The sequence below is a fragment of the Cebus imitator genome, unplaced genomic scaffold (genome assembly GCF_001604975.1).
Source record: "Cebus imitator isolate Cc_AM_T3 unplaced genomic scaffold, Cebus_imitator-1.0 Scaffold625, whole genome shotgun sequence".
NCBI classification, from domain to species: Eukaryota; Metazoa; Chordata; class Mammalia; order Primates; family Cebidae; genus Cebus; species Cebus imitator.
The window spans coordinates 105117-121076 of NW_016107940.1; the positions used below are offsets into that span (position 1 = coordinate 105117).

At 42.8% G+C, this 15960-nt stretch overlaps 1 protein-coding gene across 3 annotated transcripts in view; it reads left to right on the forward strand.

The window, feature by feature from the left end:
• Positions 1 to 15960, forward strand: part of CANX (calnexin) — a 59622-nt gene that overhangs the window by 25328 nt on the left and 18334 nt on the right. For all 3 annotated transcript variants that reach the window (XM_017517251.2, XM_017517253.2, XM_017517250.2), the window contains 4 exons: positions 13317 to 13490; positions 13901 to 13974; positions 14764 to 14822; positions 15608 to 15749. In XM_017517251.2, the coding sequence (XP_017372740.1) occupies positions 13320 to 13490; positions 13901 to 13974; positions 14764 to 14822; positions 15608 to 15749 (446 nt within the window). In that variant the 5' untranslated portion in view covers positions 13317 to 13319. The remainder of the gene's footprint in view (positions 1 to 13316; positions 13491 to 13900; positions 13975 to 14763; positions 14823 to 15607; positions 15750 to 15960) is intronic.

The following is a 15960-nucleotide window of genomic DNA, read 5'->3' on the forward strand; positions in this document are numbered from 1 at the left end:
TTTTTTGAGACAGAATCTCGCCCTGTTGCCCAGGCTGAAGTGCTGTGGCACAATCTTGGCTCATCGCAACCTCCACCTCCTGGTTCAAGCAATTCTAGTGCCTCAGCCTCCCAAGTAGCTGGGATCACAGGCGTGTGCCACCATGCCTGGCTGATTTTTGTGTTTTTAGTAGAGACAGGGTTTTGCTATATTGGCCAGGCTCGTCTTGAACTCCTGGCCTCAGGTGGTCCCCCCACCTTGGTTTCCCAAAGTGCTGGAATTACAGGTGTGAGCTACTGCACCCAGCCCAAATTTGTTAACTTTTATTTATTTACTTAGAGACAGAGTCTCACTCTGTCACCCAGGCTGGAGTTGCAGTGGTATGATCTCGGCTCACTGCAGCCTCCACCTCCTGGGTTCAAGCGATTCTCATGCCTCAGCCTCCCAAGTTGTTGGGATCATGGGTGTGTGCTATCACACCTGGCTAATTTTTGTGTTTTTAGTAGAAATAGGGTTTTGCCATGTGACCAGGCTGATCTTGAACTCCTGGGCTCAAGCAATTCTCCCACCTCAGCCTCCCAAAGTGTTGGGATTACAGGCTTGAGCCTTTTTATTTTTGTTTATTTTATTTAATTTTTTTTGAGACAAAGTTTTGCTCTTGTTGCCCAGGCTGGAGTGCAGTGGCATGATCTCAGCTCACTGCAACCTCTGACTCCCAGGTTCAAGCAGTTCTCCTGCCCCAGCCTCCCAAGTAGCTGGGATTACAGGCCCGTACCACCATGCCCAGCTAATTTTTGTATATTTAGTAGAGATGGGGTTTCACCATGTTGGCCACAATGGTCTCGATCTCCTGACCTTGTGATCCACCTGCCTCAGCCTCCCAAAGTGCTGAGATTATAGGCATTAGCCACCAGGCCTGGCCTACTTATTTATTTTTGAGACAGGGTCTTATTCTGTCACCCAGCCTGGAGTGCAGTGGCATCATCATAGCTCGCTGCAGCCTCGAACTCCTGGGCTGTGGTCCTTCTGCCTCAGCCTCTGCAGTAGCTGGGACTACAGGCATATACCACCACTCCTAGCTATTTTTTAAATTATTTTGTTTTACTTTGGTAAAGATGGGGTCTCCCTGTGTTGCTCAGGCTGGTCCCAAATTCCTGGGCCCTAGTGATCTTCCCGCTTTCCCTTTTCAAGGTACGGGGATTACAGTTGTGAGCCGCTGTGCCTGGCCTAATTGCCAGCTCTTTCAAGGGTCTATGTCTATAGTAATTTGTAATTTTGCCAATATGGGAATTTTAAATGGGCACACTGTGAGACAGTTGTGTACCACTTGTAACTAGTACCCTCGTTAGGGATTATACAGCCACCCAGCATTTGCATTCTAGTTCAGGGGGCTGTGCTGTAGAGTTTGAAGGTAGCAGGCTTACCATGATGAAAATTATGAGTTTGTGTCTCTAAGACGGAGAGAGAGAGAAAGAGACATAATGCCTTCTAAAAGAAAACCACCAAATGAAGGGCTCCAAGAAAGTAAGAAAATGATGGCTTTCAAGCAGAAAATAAAAGTATGAGGGAAACTGCAATAATGGCATTGAGGAATGCAGGAAAACTCGCCCTGGAGAAGCTCATTTGTCTTAGTGAGCATGAGCCTAAGTAGAATTGTAGGAAATGTGGTGTTTCTTTACCAGAGGAACATGTTAATTAGTTAAAAGATAGTTTCTTAGGATTCAAAATCTAGAGACTACTTGCTTTGTGGCTTTGGGGTATTGGGGACTGTACTGTTTGTTTTTAAAGCATTGTTGCTTTGTTTTGGGGCTACTTATTATATATTTCCTTTTCATAATCTTAGAAAACAATGGATGACATCAAAGAAAAGTATGCTGTCTGCTTAGGAGTCTGTACAATGAATACAAATGAAGACTTAAAATGGGAAAAAAAACTTATGAAACCTTCTCAGACATTAAAATACATAAAAAATCGGCTGGGCATGGTGGTTCATGCCTGTAATCCCAGCACTTTGGGAGGCCAAGGTGGGCAGATCACTTGAGGTTAGGAGTTCGAGACTAACCTGGCTAACATGGCACAACCCCGCCTCTACTAAAAATAAAAAAATTAGCTGGGTGTGGTGGTGGGCACCTGTAATCCCAGCTACTCGGGAGTCTGAGGCAGAAGGCCAGGGAGGTGAAGGTTGCAGTGAGCCGAGATTGCTCCACTACACTCCAGCCTGGGCGACAGAGCAAGATTGTCTCCAAAAAAAGTACATGTATGTGTGTATATATATATGAAAAATGATTTTATGTCTTTAAGACTAGAATTAGCAAGCAAGGTGTATTGTATTCAGAATTAGAAGCCTTGGGTTCTTGTCCTAATTCTGCCAATAGCTCTGTGATTTTTGGCAGATCATTCTTTGGACCTCAGTTTTTCCTCAAGGGGAGTCAGACAGCATTTTTGTTTATTTATTTATTTATTTTTTTCACCATGTTGGTCAGGCTGGTCTTGAACTCCCGACCTCAGGTGATCCGCCTGCCTTGGCCTCCAAAGTGCTTGGATTACAGGCGTAAGCCACTACGCTCAGCCAGACAGCATTCTTATAGCATATTTCAGCCACAGGATTTTTTAATGAGGGGATGGGGAGGCTCAGTCAATTGAAGCATAATAGTGGAACATCTTTTTTTTTTTTTTTTTTTTTGTTCCCCAGACGGAGGAGTCTCACTCTGTTGTTCCGGATGGAGTGCAGTGACGCGATACTGGTTCACTGCAGCCTCCACCTCCCGGGTTCAAGGAGTTCTGCCTCAGTCTCCTGAGTAGCTGGGCCTGTAGGTACATGCCACCACGCCCTGCCTAATTTTTTTATTTTAGTAGAAACGGGATTTCACCATGTTGGCCAGGCTGATCGCAAACTCCTGACCACGTGATCCACCCTCCTTGGCCTCCCAAAGTGCTGGGATTACAGGCATGAGCCAGTGTGCCCGGCCTTTTAAATTAAAAAAATTAAAAAGCAGCTTAGTGTTGTGGCTCCTGCCTGTAATCTCATACACTTTGGGAGGCTGAGGTGGGAGGATCACTTGATCCTGTCTCTACTAAAAATACAAAAAATTATTAGCCGGGCATGGTGGCAAATGTTTGTAATCCCAGCTATTTGGGAGGCTGAGGTGGGAGGATCACTTGAACCAGGGAGGTGGAGGTTGCAGTGAGCTGAGATCGCACCACTGCACTCTAGCCTGGGAGACAGACTGAGACTCCATCTAAAACAAAAATAAACAGAAACTTGCGCTGGGCACGGTGGCTGAAGCCTATAATCCCAGCCACTTGGGTGGCTGGGTGGCTCAAGTGGGAGAATCACTTGAGCCTGGAAGTTTGAGGTTGCAGTGAGCTATGATTGAACCACTACACTCCAGTCTGGGTGAAAGAACTAAATCCAGTCTCTAAAAAACAAAAAAACTTTATTTTTTAGAAGAGTTATAGATTTGTAGAAAGATTACGAAGATAGTATAGAGGATTCCTATATACATATACCTCACATCTAGTTTCCCCTGTTATTTGCCACTTACATTAATATTGTACATTTATTATAATTAGTGAACAAATATTGATACCAGTATTGATGATATTTATAACCAAAGACCATACTTCATTCAGATTTCCTTTTTTTTCCCCACTGTCCTTTCCTGTTCCAGAATACCAAATTACATTCAGTGTCTTAGACTCCTCTTGTCTCCTCAGATTCTTCTTGGCTATCACAGTTTTTCAGACTTGCCTTGTGTTTGATGACTGTGACATTTTGAAGACATGGGTCTTTGGGAGGAAGACAACAGGGGTTAAATTGCTGTCTTTATCACATTGTGTCAAAGGCACATACCATCAACATGACGTGTCACTGCTGATGTTGACCATGATCATCTGGGTGAGGTAGTGTTTGCCAGATTTTCTCTGCTGTGTTTTCCCTCCCTTTCCATAGCCCACAGGTAAGCATCAGGGGATCGTGCTCCACCTCCTTGATGGCAGGCTGTCTGCCTAAATAACCTGGAATTTTGCATGGGAAATTGATCCCTCCTTATGTAATTTTTCATTCAGTTATATATTTGTATGAGTGTAGACTCTTGGGTATTTATTTTTTGGTGCCCTGACTCGAATACGGAGTATTTATTTTATACTCTTTTTGTTGGTGGTGGTTTTTCTTTGATAGGGATGGGGTTTCCATATTGCCCAGGCTGGTCTCGAATTCCTAGGCTCACGGGATCCTCCTGCCTTCGCCTCCCAAAGTGCTAGGATTATAGGTATGAGCCACCATGACTGGCCTATATGCTTTGGATTATAATCCAGTGCCACTTATTTTCTTGCTCAGACTGTTCCTGTTCTGGCCATTGAGAGCTCTTTTAGTAGGCTCTGTGACATACCCCCATGATTGTGGGTTTTTATTGTTGTTGTTAATGTTACTGTTTTTAAGCAATTCTTTATTTGCAGTACTACAAGATGCTTCAGGCTTGGTGGGGGGGGGGGGTTGGGGATTTTTTTTTTTCTTTTTTTGCTTTTTATAGAAATAGAAACAAGGTCTTACCTTGTTGCCCAGGCTGGTCTCAAACTCCTGGGCTCAAGTGATCCTCTTGCCTTGACCTCCCAAAGTGCTGGGATTATAGGTGTGAGCCACTGCTTTGGCCTTTCAGAATTGTCTTGTATATTTCCTGCTCCAGTGCTAGAATCAGCCATTTCTCCAAGGAGCTTTGTTCCCTCTGTTTGGAGAATGGTACTAGAAACTAAGATCTTGGTATTAGGTATGTTTATTGCTACTGGAATATAGGTTCTTAGCTCTGCTAGCTCAAAGGAAGGAAATACATGTGTGTGTCCTACCTGCCATGTATGCACATATCTATAAATATTTCTATATGTAACCCTGTGTATATTAAGCTGAACATGAGTTCGTAGTGATGTCTTTAATTCTCTTCTATTACCTGGTGAATTCTTCTAGCCTCCTTCCCTTCTTTATCTGTAAATTCCCCTTCCAACAGTGAGAAAGTGGCTCCCACCACCCATTTACTTAGTTGTTCAATTACAATATACATGCATAGCAATATCAGGATTATTAACCCGTATACTCATGGGAAATAGTGCTTTTTTTTTTCCTTCTGTAGCGACAGGGTCTCACTATGTTGCCAAGGCTGGCTGGACTTGAACTCCTGGGCTCAAGTAGTCCTCCCACCTTGGCCTCCCAAAGTGTTGAGATTGCCTGGCCAGAGCACTGCATTTGTACAATCTAGTTTTACTGACTACTTATTTCCAAAGTTACTTAAGTGAGCACCTTTTACCTCTGCCCTCTTCAGTGAGGTTGTTTCATAGATTTGTAATAGATTTTTATCACATTCTGTGTGCTATCCTTGGATCATTTAACCTTGTAAATGATTTTTAAAAATATTTTATACATTAAGATTCACTTTCTCAACCATGCATGGTGGCTCACACCTATAATCCCAGCATTATGGGAAGCCAAGACGATCAGATTGCCTGAATTTAGGAGTTCAAGACCAGCCTGGGCAACATGGCAAAGCCCCATCTCTACAAAAAATAAAAAAAGTTAAAAAAATTAACTCTGCTATAAAGTTTTATGGGTTTGTACAAATGTATGATGTCATGTATCCTCAATTATAGTATCATTAAGCATATTTTACTGCCTAGAAAATTGCCCTGTGCTTTTATCTATTCAGTCTAACTCCCCCTCCCAAGCCCCTGCCAACAGCTGATCTTTTTACTTTCTCTATAGTTTTGTCTTTTTCAGAATGGTATATAATTGGATTTATATAACACGTTGCTTTTTCAGACTGGCTTCTTATACTTAGCAATATGCATTTAACATTAATCCATTTTGGCCAGGCACAGCAGCTCATGCCTATAATTTCAGCACTTTGGGAGGCCAAGACGGAAGTATCACTTGAGCCCTGGAGTTTGAGACCAGCCTGGGCAACATAATGAGACTTCATCTCAAAAAATTGTTTTGGCCAGGCGCGGTGACTCACGCCTGTAATCCCAGCACTTTGGGAGGCCAAGGCAGGAGGATCACGAGGTCAGGAGATCAGGATCATCCTGGCTAACACAGTGAAACCTCGTCTCTACTAAAAATGCAGAAAGTTAGGCCTGGTGCAGTGGCTCACGCCTGTAATCCTATCACTTTGGGAGGCTGAGGCGGGCAGATCACAAGGTCTGGAGTTCGAGACCAGCCCTGCCAATATGGTGAAACCCCGTCTCTACTAAAAATACAAAAAAATTAGCCAGGCATGAGGGCGTGTGCCTGTAGTCCCAGATACTCAGGAGGCTGAGGCAGGAGAATTGCTTAAACCTAGGAGGCAGAGGTTGCAGTGAGCCGTGATCGAGCCACTGCACTCCAATCTGGGTGACAGAATGAGACTCCATCCCAAAAAAAGAAAAAAAAATTAGCTGGGCATGGTGATATGCGCCTATAGTCCCAGCTACTGGGGAGGCTGAGGCAGGAAAATTGCTTGAACCCAGGAGGCAGAGGTTTTTGTTTTTGTTTTTGTTTTTAAGTGCCCTGGTGTGGTGGCACGTGCCTGTAAATCCCAGGTACTCAGGAGGCTGAGGTGGGAGGATTGCTTGTGCCTGGGAGGCGGAGGTTTTAATCAGCTAAGACCATGCCACTGCACTCCAGCCTGGGCAACAGAGTGAGACCCTGTCTCAGAATTTTTTTTTGTATGGAGTCTAGCTCTGTTGCCAAGGCTGGAGTGCAGTAGTGTGATCTTGTCTCACTGCAACCTCTGCCTCCTGGGTTCAAGCCATTCTCCTACCTCAGCTCCCTAGTAGCTGGGACTACAGATGCGTGCTGCCATGCCTGGCTAATTTTTGTAGTTTTAGTAGAAACCGAGTTTCACCGTGTTAGCCAGGATGGCGTGGATCGCCTGACTTTGCGATTCATGCCCCCTTGGCCGCCCAAAGCGCTGGGGTTACAGGCGTGAGCCACTGTGGAGGCCAAAACAAAATTTTTATTTTTAATTTAAAAAAGGGCAGGGAGTGGTGGCTCACACCTGTAATCCCAGCACTTTGGGGGGCCAAGGCAGGTGGATTGCTTGAGCTCAGAAGTTCGAGACTAGCCTGGGCAATATGGTGAAACCCCGTCTTTACTAAAATACGCAAAAAATCAGCTGGACATGGCAGCGTGCGTCTATAGTTCCAGCCACTAGGGAGGCTGAGGTAGGAAGAATTGCTTGAACCCAGGAGGCAGAGGTTGCAGTGAGCTGAGATCACACCACTGCACTCCAGCCTGGGCAATAGAGCAAGACTCCGTCTCAAAAAAAAAGACTTACTCATCTTTTTGTGGCTTGATATCTAACTTCTTTAATTGTTAAACAGTAATTCATTATATGGATGTATTACAGTTTGTCCATTTTCCTACTGAAGGAAATTTTAGTTGCTTCTAGTTTTGGACGATTATGAATAAAGCTACTGTAAACATTGAGGTACAGGTTCTTCTGTATCCATAAATTCAAATTCGTTCAGTACCTAGGAGCATGATTGCTGAATAGTATGGTAAGACTACATTGGCCTCTTTGAGAATCCACCAGACTGTTTTCAAAGTGGCTGTACTATTTTGTATTTTCACCTGCAATCAATGAGAGTTGTGTCACATTCCTGACAGTTTTTTGGATTTTAGCCATTCTAATAGATGGTAGTGGTACAAGTTGAATACCCGTTATCTGAAATGTTTCGAACCAGAAGTGTTTCAGATTTCAGATTTTTCTGAATTTTGAAATATTTGTATTATACTTAAGGTTCAGCATCCCTTTCCAAAAATCTGAAATTTGAAATGCTCCAATGAGTATTTTTGTTGAGTATCAGGTCGGCATAGGTTGCTGATTTCGGAACTCTTCAGATTTCAGAATTTTGGATTAGGAGTATGCAACCTATATTGCATTGTTGTTTTACTTTGCAATCCCTAGTGACAAATGATGTTGAGCATCTTTTTCTGTACTTTTTGCCATTGGCATATTTTATCTTTTTTTCTTTTGAGACAAGGTCTCATTCTGTCACCCAGGCTGGGGTGCAGTGGCACAGTCTTGGCTCACTGCAACCTCCTCCTCCCAGGCATGAGTGATCCTCCCACCTTAGCCTCCTGAGTACTGGGACCACAGGCATGCGCCTCCATGCCCAGCTAATTTTTCATATTTTTGGTCAAGAAGTGGTTTCGCAGTGTTGCCCAGGCTGGTCTCGAACTCCTGAGCTCAATCGATCCTCCTGCCTCAGCTTTCCAAAATGCTGGGATTACAGATGTGAGCCACTGTGCCTGGTCCATGGCATATTTTTTTTGGTGGGGTTTCTGTTTAGATCTTTTGCCCAGTTTTTAATTGTTTTCTTCTTGTTGAGTTTGAGTTCTTTATGTACTTTTAAACATGTCCCTTATCAGGTGTTATTTTGCAAGTATTTTCTTGCAATGTTGTCTTTTTTTTGTTTTTGGGAGACAGAGTCTTGCTCTGTCACCCAGGCTGGAGTGCAGTGGCGCAATCTTGGCTCACTGTAGTCTCTGCCTCCTGGGTTCAAACCTGCCTCAGCCTCCTGAGTAGCTGGGACTAACAGGTGTGCGCCACCATGCCCGGCTAATGTTTTGTATTTTTGGTAGAAACAAGGTTTCACTGTGTTAGCCAGGATGGTCTTGATTTTGTGACCTCGTGATCCGCCAGCCTCAGCCTCCCAAAGTGCTGGGATTGTAGGCATGAGCCACTGTGCCCAACCCCATCCCCCCGACTTTTTTTTTTTTAAGAGACAGGGTCTTGGTCTGGTCACCCAGGGTGGAGTGCAATGGCATCATCATGGCCCTCTAGCCTCCGTCTCCTGGGCTCAAGTGATTCTCCCACCTCAGCCTCCCAAGTTGCTGGAACTCCAGGCATGTGCCACCACACTTGGCTAATTTTTAATTTTTTTTGTAGAGACGAGGTCTGACCGTATTGCCCAGGCTGGTCTCGAGCTCCTGGGCTCAAAGGATCCTCCTGCCTTGGTCTCCCAAAGTGTTAGGATTATAGCCATGAGATACTGCCTCGGCTTACGTTTTCTTTGTTGTTGTTGTTGTTGTTGTTTTTAATTCTATTGCATCATCTTAGAAGATTTACCTTTTTTCTAAAAACTTAATTGGCTAAAATGGCAGCCACGGTTGTGAATCAGTGCACCATCTGTGATTATGAAGGAGCCCCCTAATTCACCTTAATTCCGTTTCTTTTTCGTTTTTGCAAGGATTGGGGAGGTGAACTTTGCCTGAAAAATACACGTTTCCCTTGTAAATAAGAGAGCAAAAATTTTTATTCATTAATTTTTTTTGAGACGGAGTCTTGCTCTGTCACCAGGCTGGAGTGCAGTGCTGCGATCTCAGCTCACTGCAACCTCTGCCTCCTGGGTTCAAGTGATTCCCCTTCCTCAGCCTCCCAAGTAGCTGGGACTACAGGCATGCACCACCACGCCAGGCTAATTTTTAGTATTTTACTAGAGGCAGGGTTTCACCATGTTGGCCAGGATGGTCTTGATCTCCTGATCTCATGATCCACCCGCCTCAGCCTCCCAAAGTGGGGGATTACAGGCGTGGGCCACTGCACTCAGCCTTATTTATTTTTTTAGAGACAGGATCTTGCTCTGTCATCGAGGCTAGAATGCAGTGGCGTAATTATTGCTGACTGCAGTCTCAAACTCCTGCGCTTACTGGTTCAGGTGATCTTCCTGCATCAGCCTCCTGAGTAGCTGGATCTACACACAGATGACGCTACTCTCAGCACTTTTTTTTTTTTTTTTTTTTTTTTTTTTTAATTTTTCATAGATACTTTGCTTTGTTGCCCAGGCTGGTCTCAAACTCCTGGGCTCAAGTGATCCTCTTGCCTTGACCTCCCAAAGTGCTGGGATTATAGGTGTGAGCCACTGCTTTGGCCTTTCAGAATTGTCTTGTATATTTCCTGCTCCAGTGCTAGAATCAGCCATTTCTCCAAGGAGCTTTGTTCCCTCTGTTTGGAGAATGGTACTAGAAACTAAGATCTTGGTATTAGGTATGTTTATTGCTACTGGAATATAGGTTCTTAGCTCTGCTAGCTCAAAGGAAGGAAATACATGTGTGTGTCCTACCTGCCATGTATGCACATATCTATAAATATTTCTATATGTAACCCTGTGTATATTAAGCTGAACATGAGTTCGTAGTGATGTCTTTAATTCTCTTCTATTACCTGGTGAATTCTTCTAGCCTCCTTCCCTTCTTTATCTGTAAATTCCCCTTCCAACAGTGAGAAAGTGGCTCCCACCACCCATTTACTTAGTTGTTCAATTACAATATACATGCATAGCAATATCAGGATTATTAACCCGTATACTCATGGGAAATAGTGCTTTTTTTTTTCCTTCTGTAGCGACAGGGTCTCACTATGTTGCCAAGGCTGGCTGNAATTTTTCATAGATACTTTGCTTTGTTGCCCAGGCTGGTCTAGAACTCCTGAGCTCAAGCTTTCCTGCTTCCACCTCACAGAGTTCTGGGATTACAGGCATGAGCCACCATGCCAACCAAAAGGCCAGAAATTGAGCTCAACTTTCTCTTCCTCCCTCCCTTCCTCCTTTCTCCCCTTCCCACTTTCCCCCTTCCCCCCCTCCCCTCCCCTCCTTTGTAAAAATTTGTGGTATCTTGAGTAGCTGGGACCACAGGCATGCTCCTCTTAACAGTTGTTAAACCTGCACTTCAGTAGTGTTAAGCATATTTATACATTGTTGTGAAACATCTTCTGGATTTCTTTCATCTTGCAGAATTGAAAATATCCCCTTAAACTATTCTCCTTTGCCCCCTCCTACCAGCCCCTGGTAACCACCGTTCTATTTCTGTATCTGTGAATTTCTCTATTTAGATATCTCATATCTAAAGAAAGTGAAATAATAAAGTATTAGTTTGTGAATTGGTTATTTTACTTAGCATATTGTTTTCAAGGTTCATCCATGTTGTAGCAGGTGATGGAATCGCCTTCCTTTTTGAGGTTGAATAGTATTCCGCTGTATGCCTATACCACATTTGGTTTAATCATTCATCCATTGATGGACATTTGGGTTGCTTCCATCTCTTGACTGTTGTGAGTAGTACTGCTATGAACACAGGTCTGCAAATATCTCTGAAACTATTCTTTCTTTTTCTGTTTGTTTGAGACAGTCTGTTCAAACAGTATGTTCTGTTGCCCAGGCTAGAATGCAGTGGGGCCGTCACAACTCACTTTATTTTTTATTTTTGAGAAAGTTACCCAGGCTGCAATGCAGTATGTGATCTCGGCTCACTACAACCTCTACCTCCCAGGTTCAAGCGATTCTCCTGCCTCAGCCTCCCAAGTAGCTGGGATTACAGGCACACACCATTATGCGCAGCTGATTTTTTTTTTTTTTTTTCCTGAGATGGAGTTTTATTCTTGTTGCCCAGGCTGGAGTGCAATGGCATGATCTCAGCTCACTGCAACCTCCACCTCCCGGATTCAAGCGCTATTCCTGCCTCAGCCTCCTGAGTAGCTGGGCTTACAGGCATGCGCCACTAGCCTGGCTAATTTTGGTCTCCATGTTGGTCAATCTGGTCTCAAACTCTTCACCTCAGGTGATCCACCCACCTCGGCCTCCCTAAGTGCTGGGATTATAGGCATGAGCCACCACGCCTGGCCCGCCCAGCCAAATTTTGTATTTTTGGTAGAGACAGAGATTTGCCATGTTGGCCAGTCTGGTCTCAAATTCTTGACCTCAGGGAATCTGCCTTCCTGGGCCTCCCAAACTGCTGGGATTACTGGCATGAACCACCATGCCTGGCGTATTTATTTATCTATTTCAGATGGAGTCTCTGTGACCCAGGCTGGAGTGCAGTGGCGCCATCTCGGCCCACTGCAACCTCCACCTCCCAGGTTCAAGCAATTCTCCTCCCTCAGCCTCCTGAGTAGCTGGGGCTATAGACATGCTCGGCTAATTTTTTGTATTTTAGTAGAGATGGAGTTTCACCGTGTTGACGTGGCTGATCTCAAACTCTGGAGCTCAGGCAGATTACCAGCCTCGGCTTCCCAAAGTGCTAGGATTACAGGCATGACCCACCACACCCTTCCCAACAGCTCACTTTAGCTTTAACCTCTCAGGCTCAAGCAATCCTTCCACCTCAGCCTCCTGAGTAGCTGAGACCACAGGTGTGTGTTACCATGCCTGGCTAAAATTTTCTTTTGTTGATTTTTTTTGTAGAGACAGGATTTATTATTGTTATTTTTTTTAGAGACAGGGTCAGCATACATTGCCCAGGCTGAGAAATAAGGTCTTGACTAACGGAAGTTGAAGATTCTTGGGGGAATAGCATGCAGAGCAGCTGTAGAGGGAGAGGGTGCTGATTGCTAGCCAAAGGACTTAGAGATTTTTGCAAACATGGATTCAATGATAGTTTTTGGGTGATGAGTCTATCTTGGTACATGTAGGATAGCTTGAAAGAGGAGGAAGAAACTAGAGCCCGTAGTAATATAAGGTAACATTAAGTATCCTGATGTCAGTAATGGAGAAGGATGAAAGACTAGGATTGATTGGGTGACAGTGCAGGCAGAGGGCATGAGGAAAAAAGGACATCTTGTATGTGTATGCACACACATTTCTAGTTGTATATCTTCTCCTTGTTTTCTCCCCCATCTTTTAGCTGTACCTTCTCCGGCCCAAAAATGAAAATTTACCTACTACCAACCAGTTTTTATTTCTTTAGATCTGTTGTCCTTTCAAAGAGAGCCCATTACCACTCAAGACATGTCTAATATAATACACAGAGCACCTACTTGGTTAGAGAATAATAATAAACAGATTTTAAAAACCAGCTTGTTCTTGGTTTAATATTCTTGTTGAGTTCTAAAACTAATTTGAAAACATTTCTATTGATGTTATTTGAGAAATAGTATCCATATTAAGCCTTTAATGTGAGAGGAGTTATCTCCTGTTATCTTTTCATTGTAGTGTTTTAACAGGCACCTATTGTAAATTAGTGTATGAAAGGGCTTTTGTCCATTGTAAAGCACTTTACAAATGCAAAAGTTTGTTGGAAATTGTATTTGAATGCCCTACATCTGTGTAACCAGTACAATATTTTCTCTATGTGGACAGTTGTGTATGTTTGAGTTTTATTTTGAAATTTTCTTGATATTGAATCTTTTTACTGATTTTAGGGAAACCCTTTAATCTCTTTAGTCTGCCTTTCCTTATCTATAAAATGAAATAATAAGTTCTTTTTAGCTCTGTGATTTAAAAGCTTTAATTTTAAATGACAGAGAGGTTAGTGGTCTTTATGAAGTTTGATAGGAGGCAATACATTTAACTGATTTTGCTCTTTTTATATGTAGATCATGGAAGGGAAGTGGTTGCTGTGTATGTTACTGGTACTTGGAACTGCTGTTGTTGAGGCTCATGATGGACATGATGATGATGTGATTGATATCGAGGATGACCTTGATGATGTCATTGAAGAGGTAGAAGATTCAAAACCAGATACCACTGCTCCTCCTCCATCTCCCAAGGTTTGAAATGGTCTTTGAATCTATTCCTTTTACCTCTTGAGATGATAACGTTATGAACATAGCCAAGTGCAGAGACATGTAGTCTCAACTACTCAGGAGGCTTAGGCCAGGAGTGTGAGTCCAGCCTGGACAGCACAGGGAGATGCCATCTCTTATAAAATATAAAAGGAACATCATGAAGAGATAAATTTGGATTCTTTTCAAAGGGAAAGCAAAATTTGCTAAAATACTTATTGATCTCTCTGGCAGCTTTTGTCAAATTTTGCCAGAGGCCAAGTATATGGATTGAATTTGAAAGCCAGCTATGAAATTTTTGTGTCAGTTGAAAGCAAACCAGGAGAATAAATTCTAGGTAAAAAGGCATGTTGCTGAAAATTTAAATTTTTAATTCATTTATATATTTAACACAGGTCAGCTACAAAGCTCCAGTTCCAACAGGGGAAGTATATTTTGCTGATTCTTTTGACAGAGGAACTCTGTCAGGGTAAGTGTTTTTCAGAGAAATATATCTTAGATTCAAACATTATGTAAATAAGATGGGCTAGTGGATTCCTTTTTGGATAGCATCTTATATGGTGAAATGTCTGACTTTATTTTATTATTTTTTGAGATGGAATTTTGCTCTTTTGCCCAGGCTGGAGTGCAATGGCACGACATCAGCTCACTGCAACCTTCGCCTCCTGAGTTCAAGCAATTCTCCTGTCTCGGCCTCCCAAGTAGCTGGGATTGCAGGCATGCGCCATCACACCCAGCTAATCTTTGTGTTTTTTTTTAGTAGAGACAGGGTTTTGCCGTGTTGGCCAGGCTGGTCTTGAGCTCCTGACTTCAGGTGATCTACCTGCCTCGGCCTCCCAAAATGTTGGGATTATAGGGGTGAGCTGCTGTGCCCAGCCTGAAATATCTAACTTTAATGTCTTCAGTGTTAATATCCATGTAGAAAAATAGTCTTTTGGTATTTGTGGTTTTTACATCCATTCCTTTCCCTCCGCCACTCTACCCTATATTTTGTTCTTTGATGGAGAAAAAAAATTTTCTCTTGATCTTAAAACATCAGTGGAATTATCTCTTAGGTTTGGTATTTTTCCTTATAGGTTTGTGAGTTTAAGATAATGTATTATCAATTAGTTGCGTCACAGATTTAAAAATTGAAATTAGAGTGGCTACAATAGGCTAAGAGCAGAGTAGGTCCTACTTTTATGAGTATTTTACATAGTTTTCCCTCATAAGTCAACTGTCATTTTAAGACTGATTTTGGGATTTGTGTTAATTACAGGTGGATTTTATCCAAAGCCAAGAAAGATGATACTGATGATGAAATTGCCAAATATGATGGTGAGAATTCCATTTGGTTTAGATATAATAGCAGATAGAGGTTTAACATGTCTCCGTGGCGTTTCCTAAGACTAGTGTAAAAGGAAATAATAAGCTTTAAGATATTTCCATGAAAGTTTTGCCATCTTTGTGTGTTGCCTAATAATTCTTTCTTTTTATTTTATTTTTAATTTTTATTTAAGGTTTAGAGGTTCATGTGTGGCCTTATATTTAATAAGATTAGATCTATTTAATCACCTGTGCTGCTGAATGTTGGCAATAGGTCATTTCTATACAGTAGTATAATACACTACAGTTTCCAAAAAAACATATCCTAATAATATTTGTCAAAGTGTGTTTATTTATTTTTTACGTATTTCTTTTTTCTGGGACTGAGTCTCACTCTGCCGCCCAGGCTGCTGGCAAAATCTTGGCTCATTGCAACCTCTGTTTCTTGGGTTCAAGCGATTCTCCTGCCTCAGCCTACCAAGTAGCTGGGGTTACAGGTGCCCATCACCATGCCTGGCTAATTTTTGTGTTTTTAGTGGAGACGGGGTTTCACCATGTTGACAGGCTGGTCTCAAACTCCTGACCTTGGGTGATCCACCTGCCTCAGCCTCCGTAAGTGCTGGGATTACAGGCATGAGCCACCACACCTGGCCCAGTATAACAGATTTATACAACTAAGAGTGGGGTTTTTTAGGGGGGTGTTTTGTTTGTTTGTTTGTTTGTTTGTTTGTTTTTGCCATTTAAAGGGTTCTCAGAGGCAGAGTTAAGGAGTGGAACTTTTTTGTATTATCTTGTAGGAAAGTGGGAGGTAGAAGAAATGAAGGAATCAAAGCTTCCAGGTGATAAAGGACTTGTATTGATGTCTCGGGCCAAACATCATGCCATCTCTGCTAAACTGAACAAACCCTTCCTATTTGACACCAAGCCTCTCATTGTTCAGTAAGTGAAATGCTTTTTGGAGAAAAGCTTTCTAGAAAGGGTAATCTTAGAAGACATACAACTTTTACTCTGTGTTAAAAATTATTTTGCAAGCCGGGCGCGGTGGCTCAAGCCTGTAATCCCAGCACTTTGGGAGGCCGAGGCGGGTGGATCACGAGGTCAACAGATCGAGACCATCCTGGTCAACACGGTGAAACCCCGTCTCTACTAA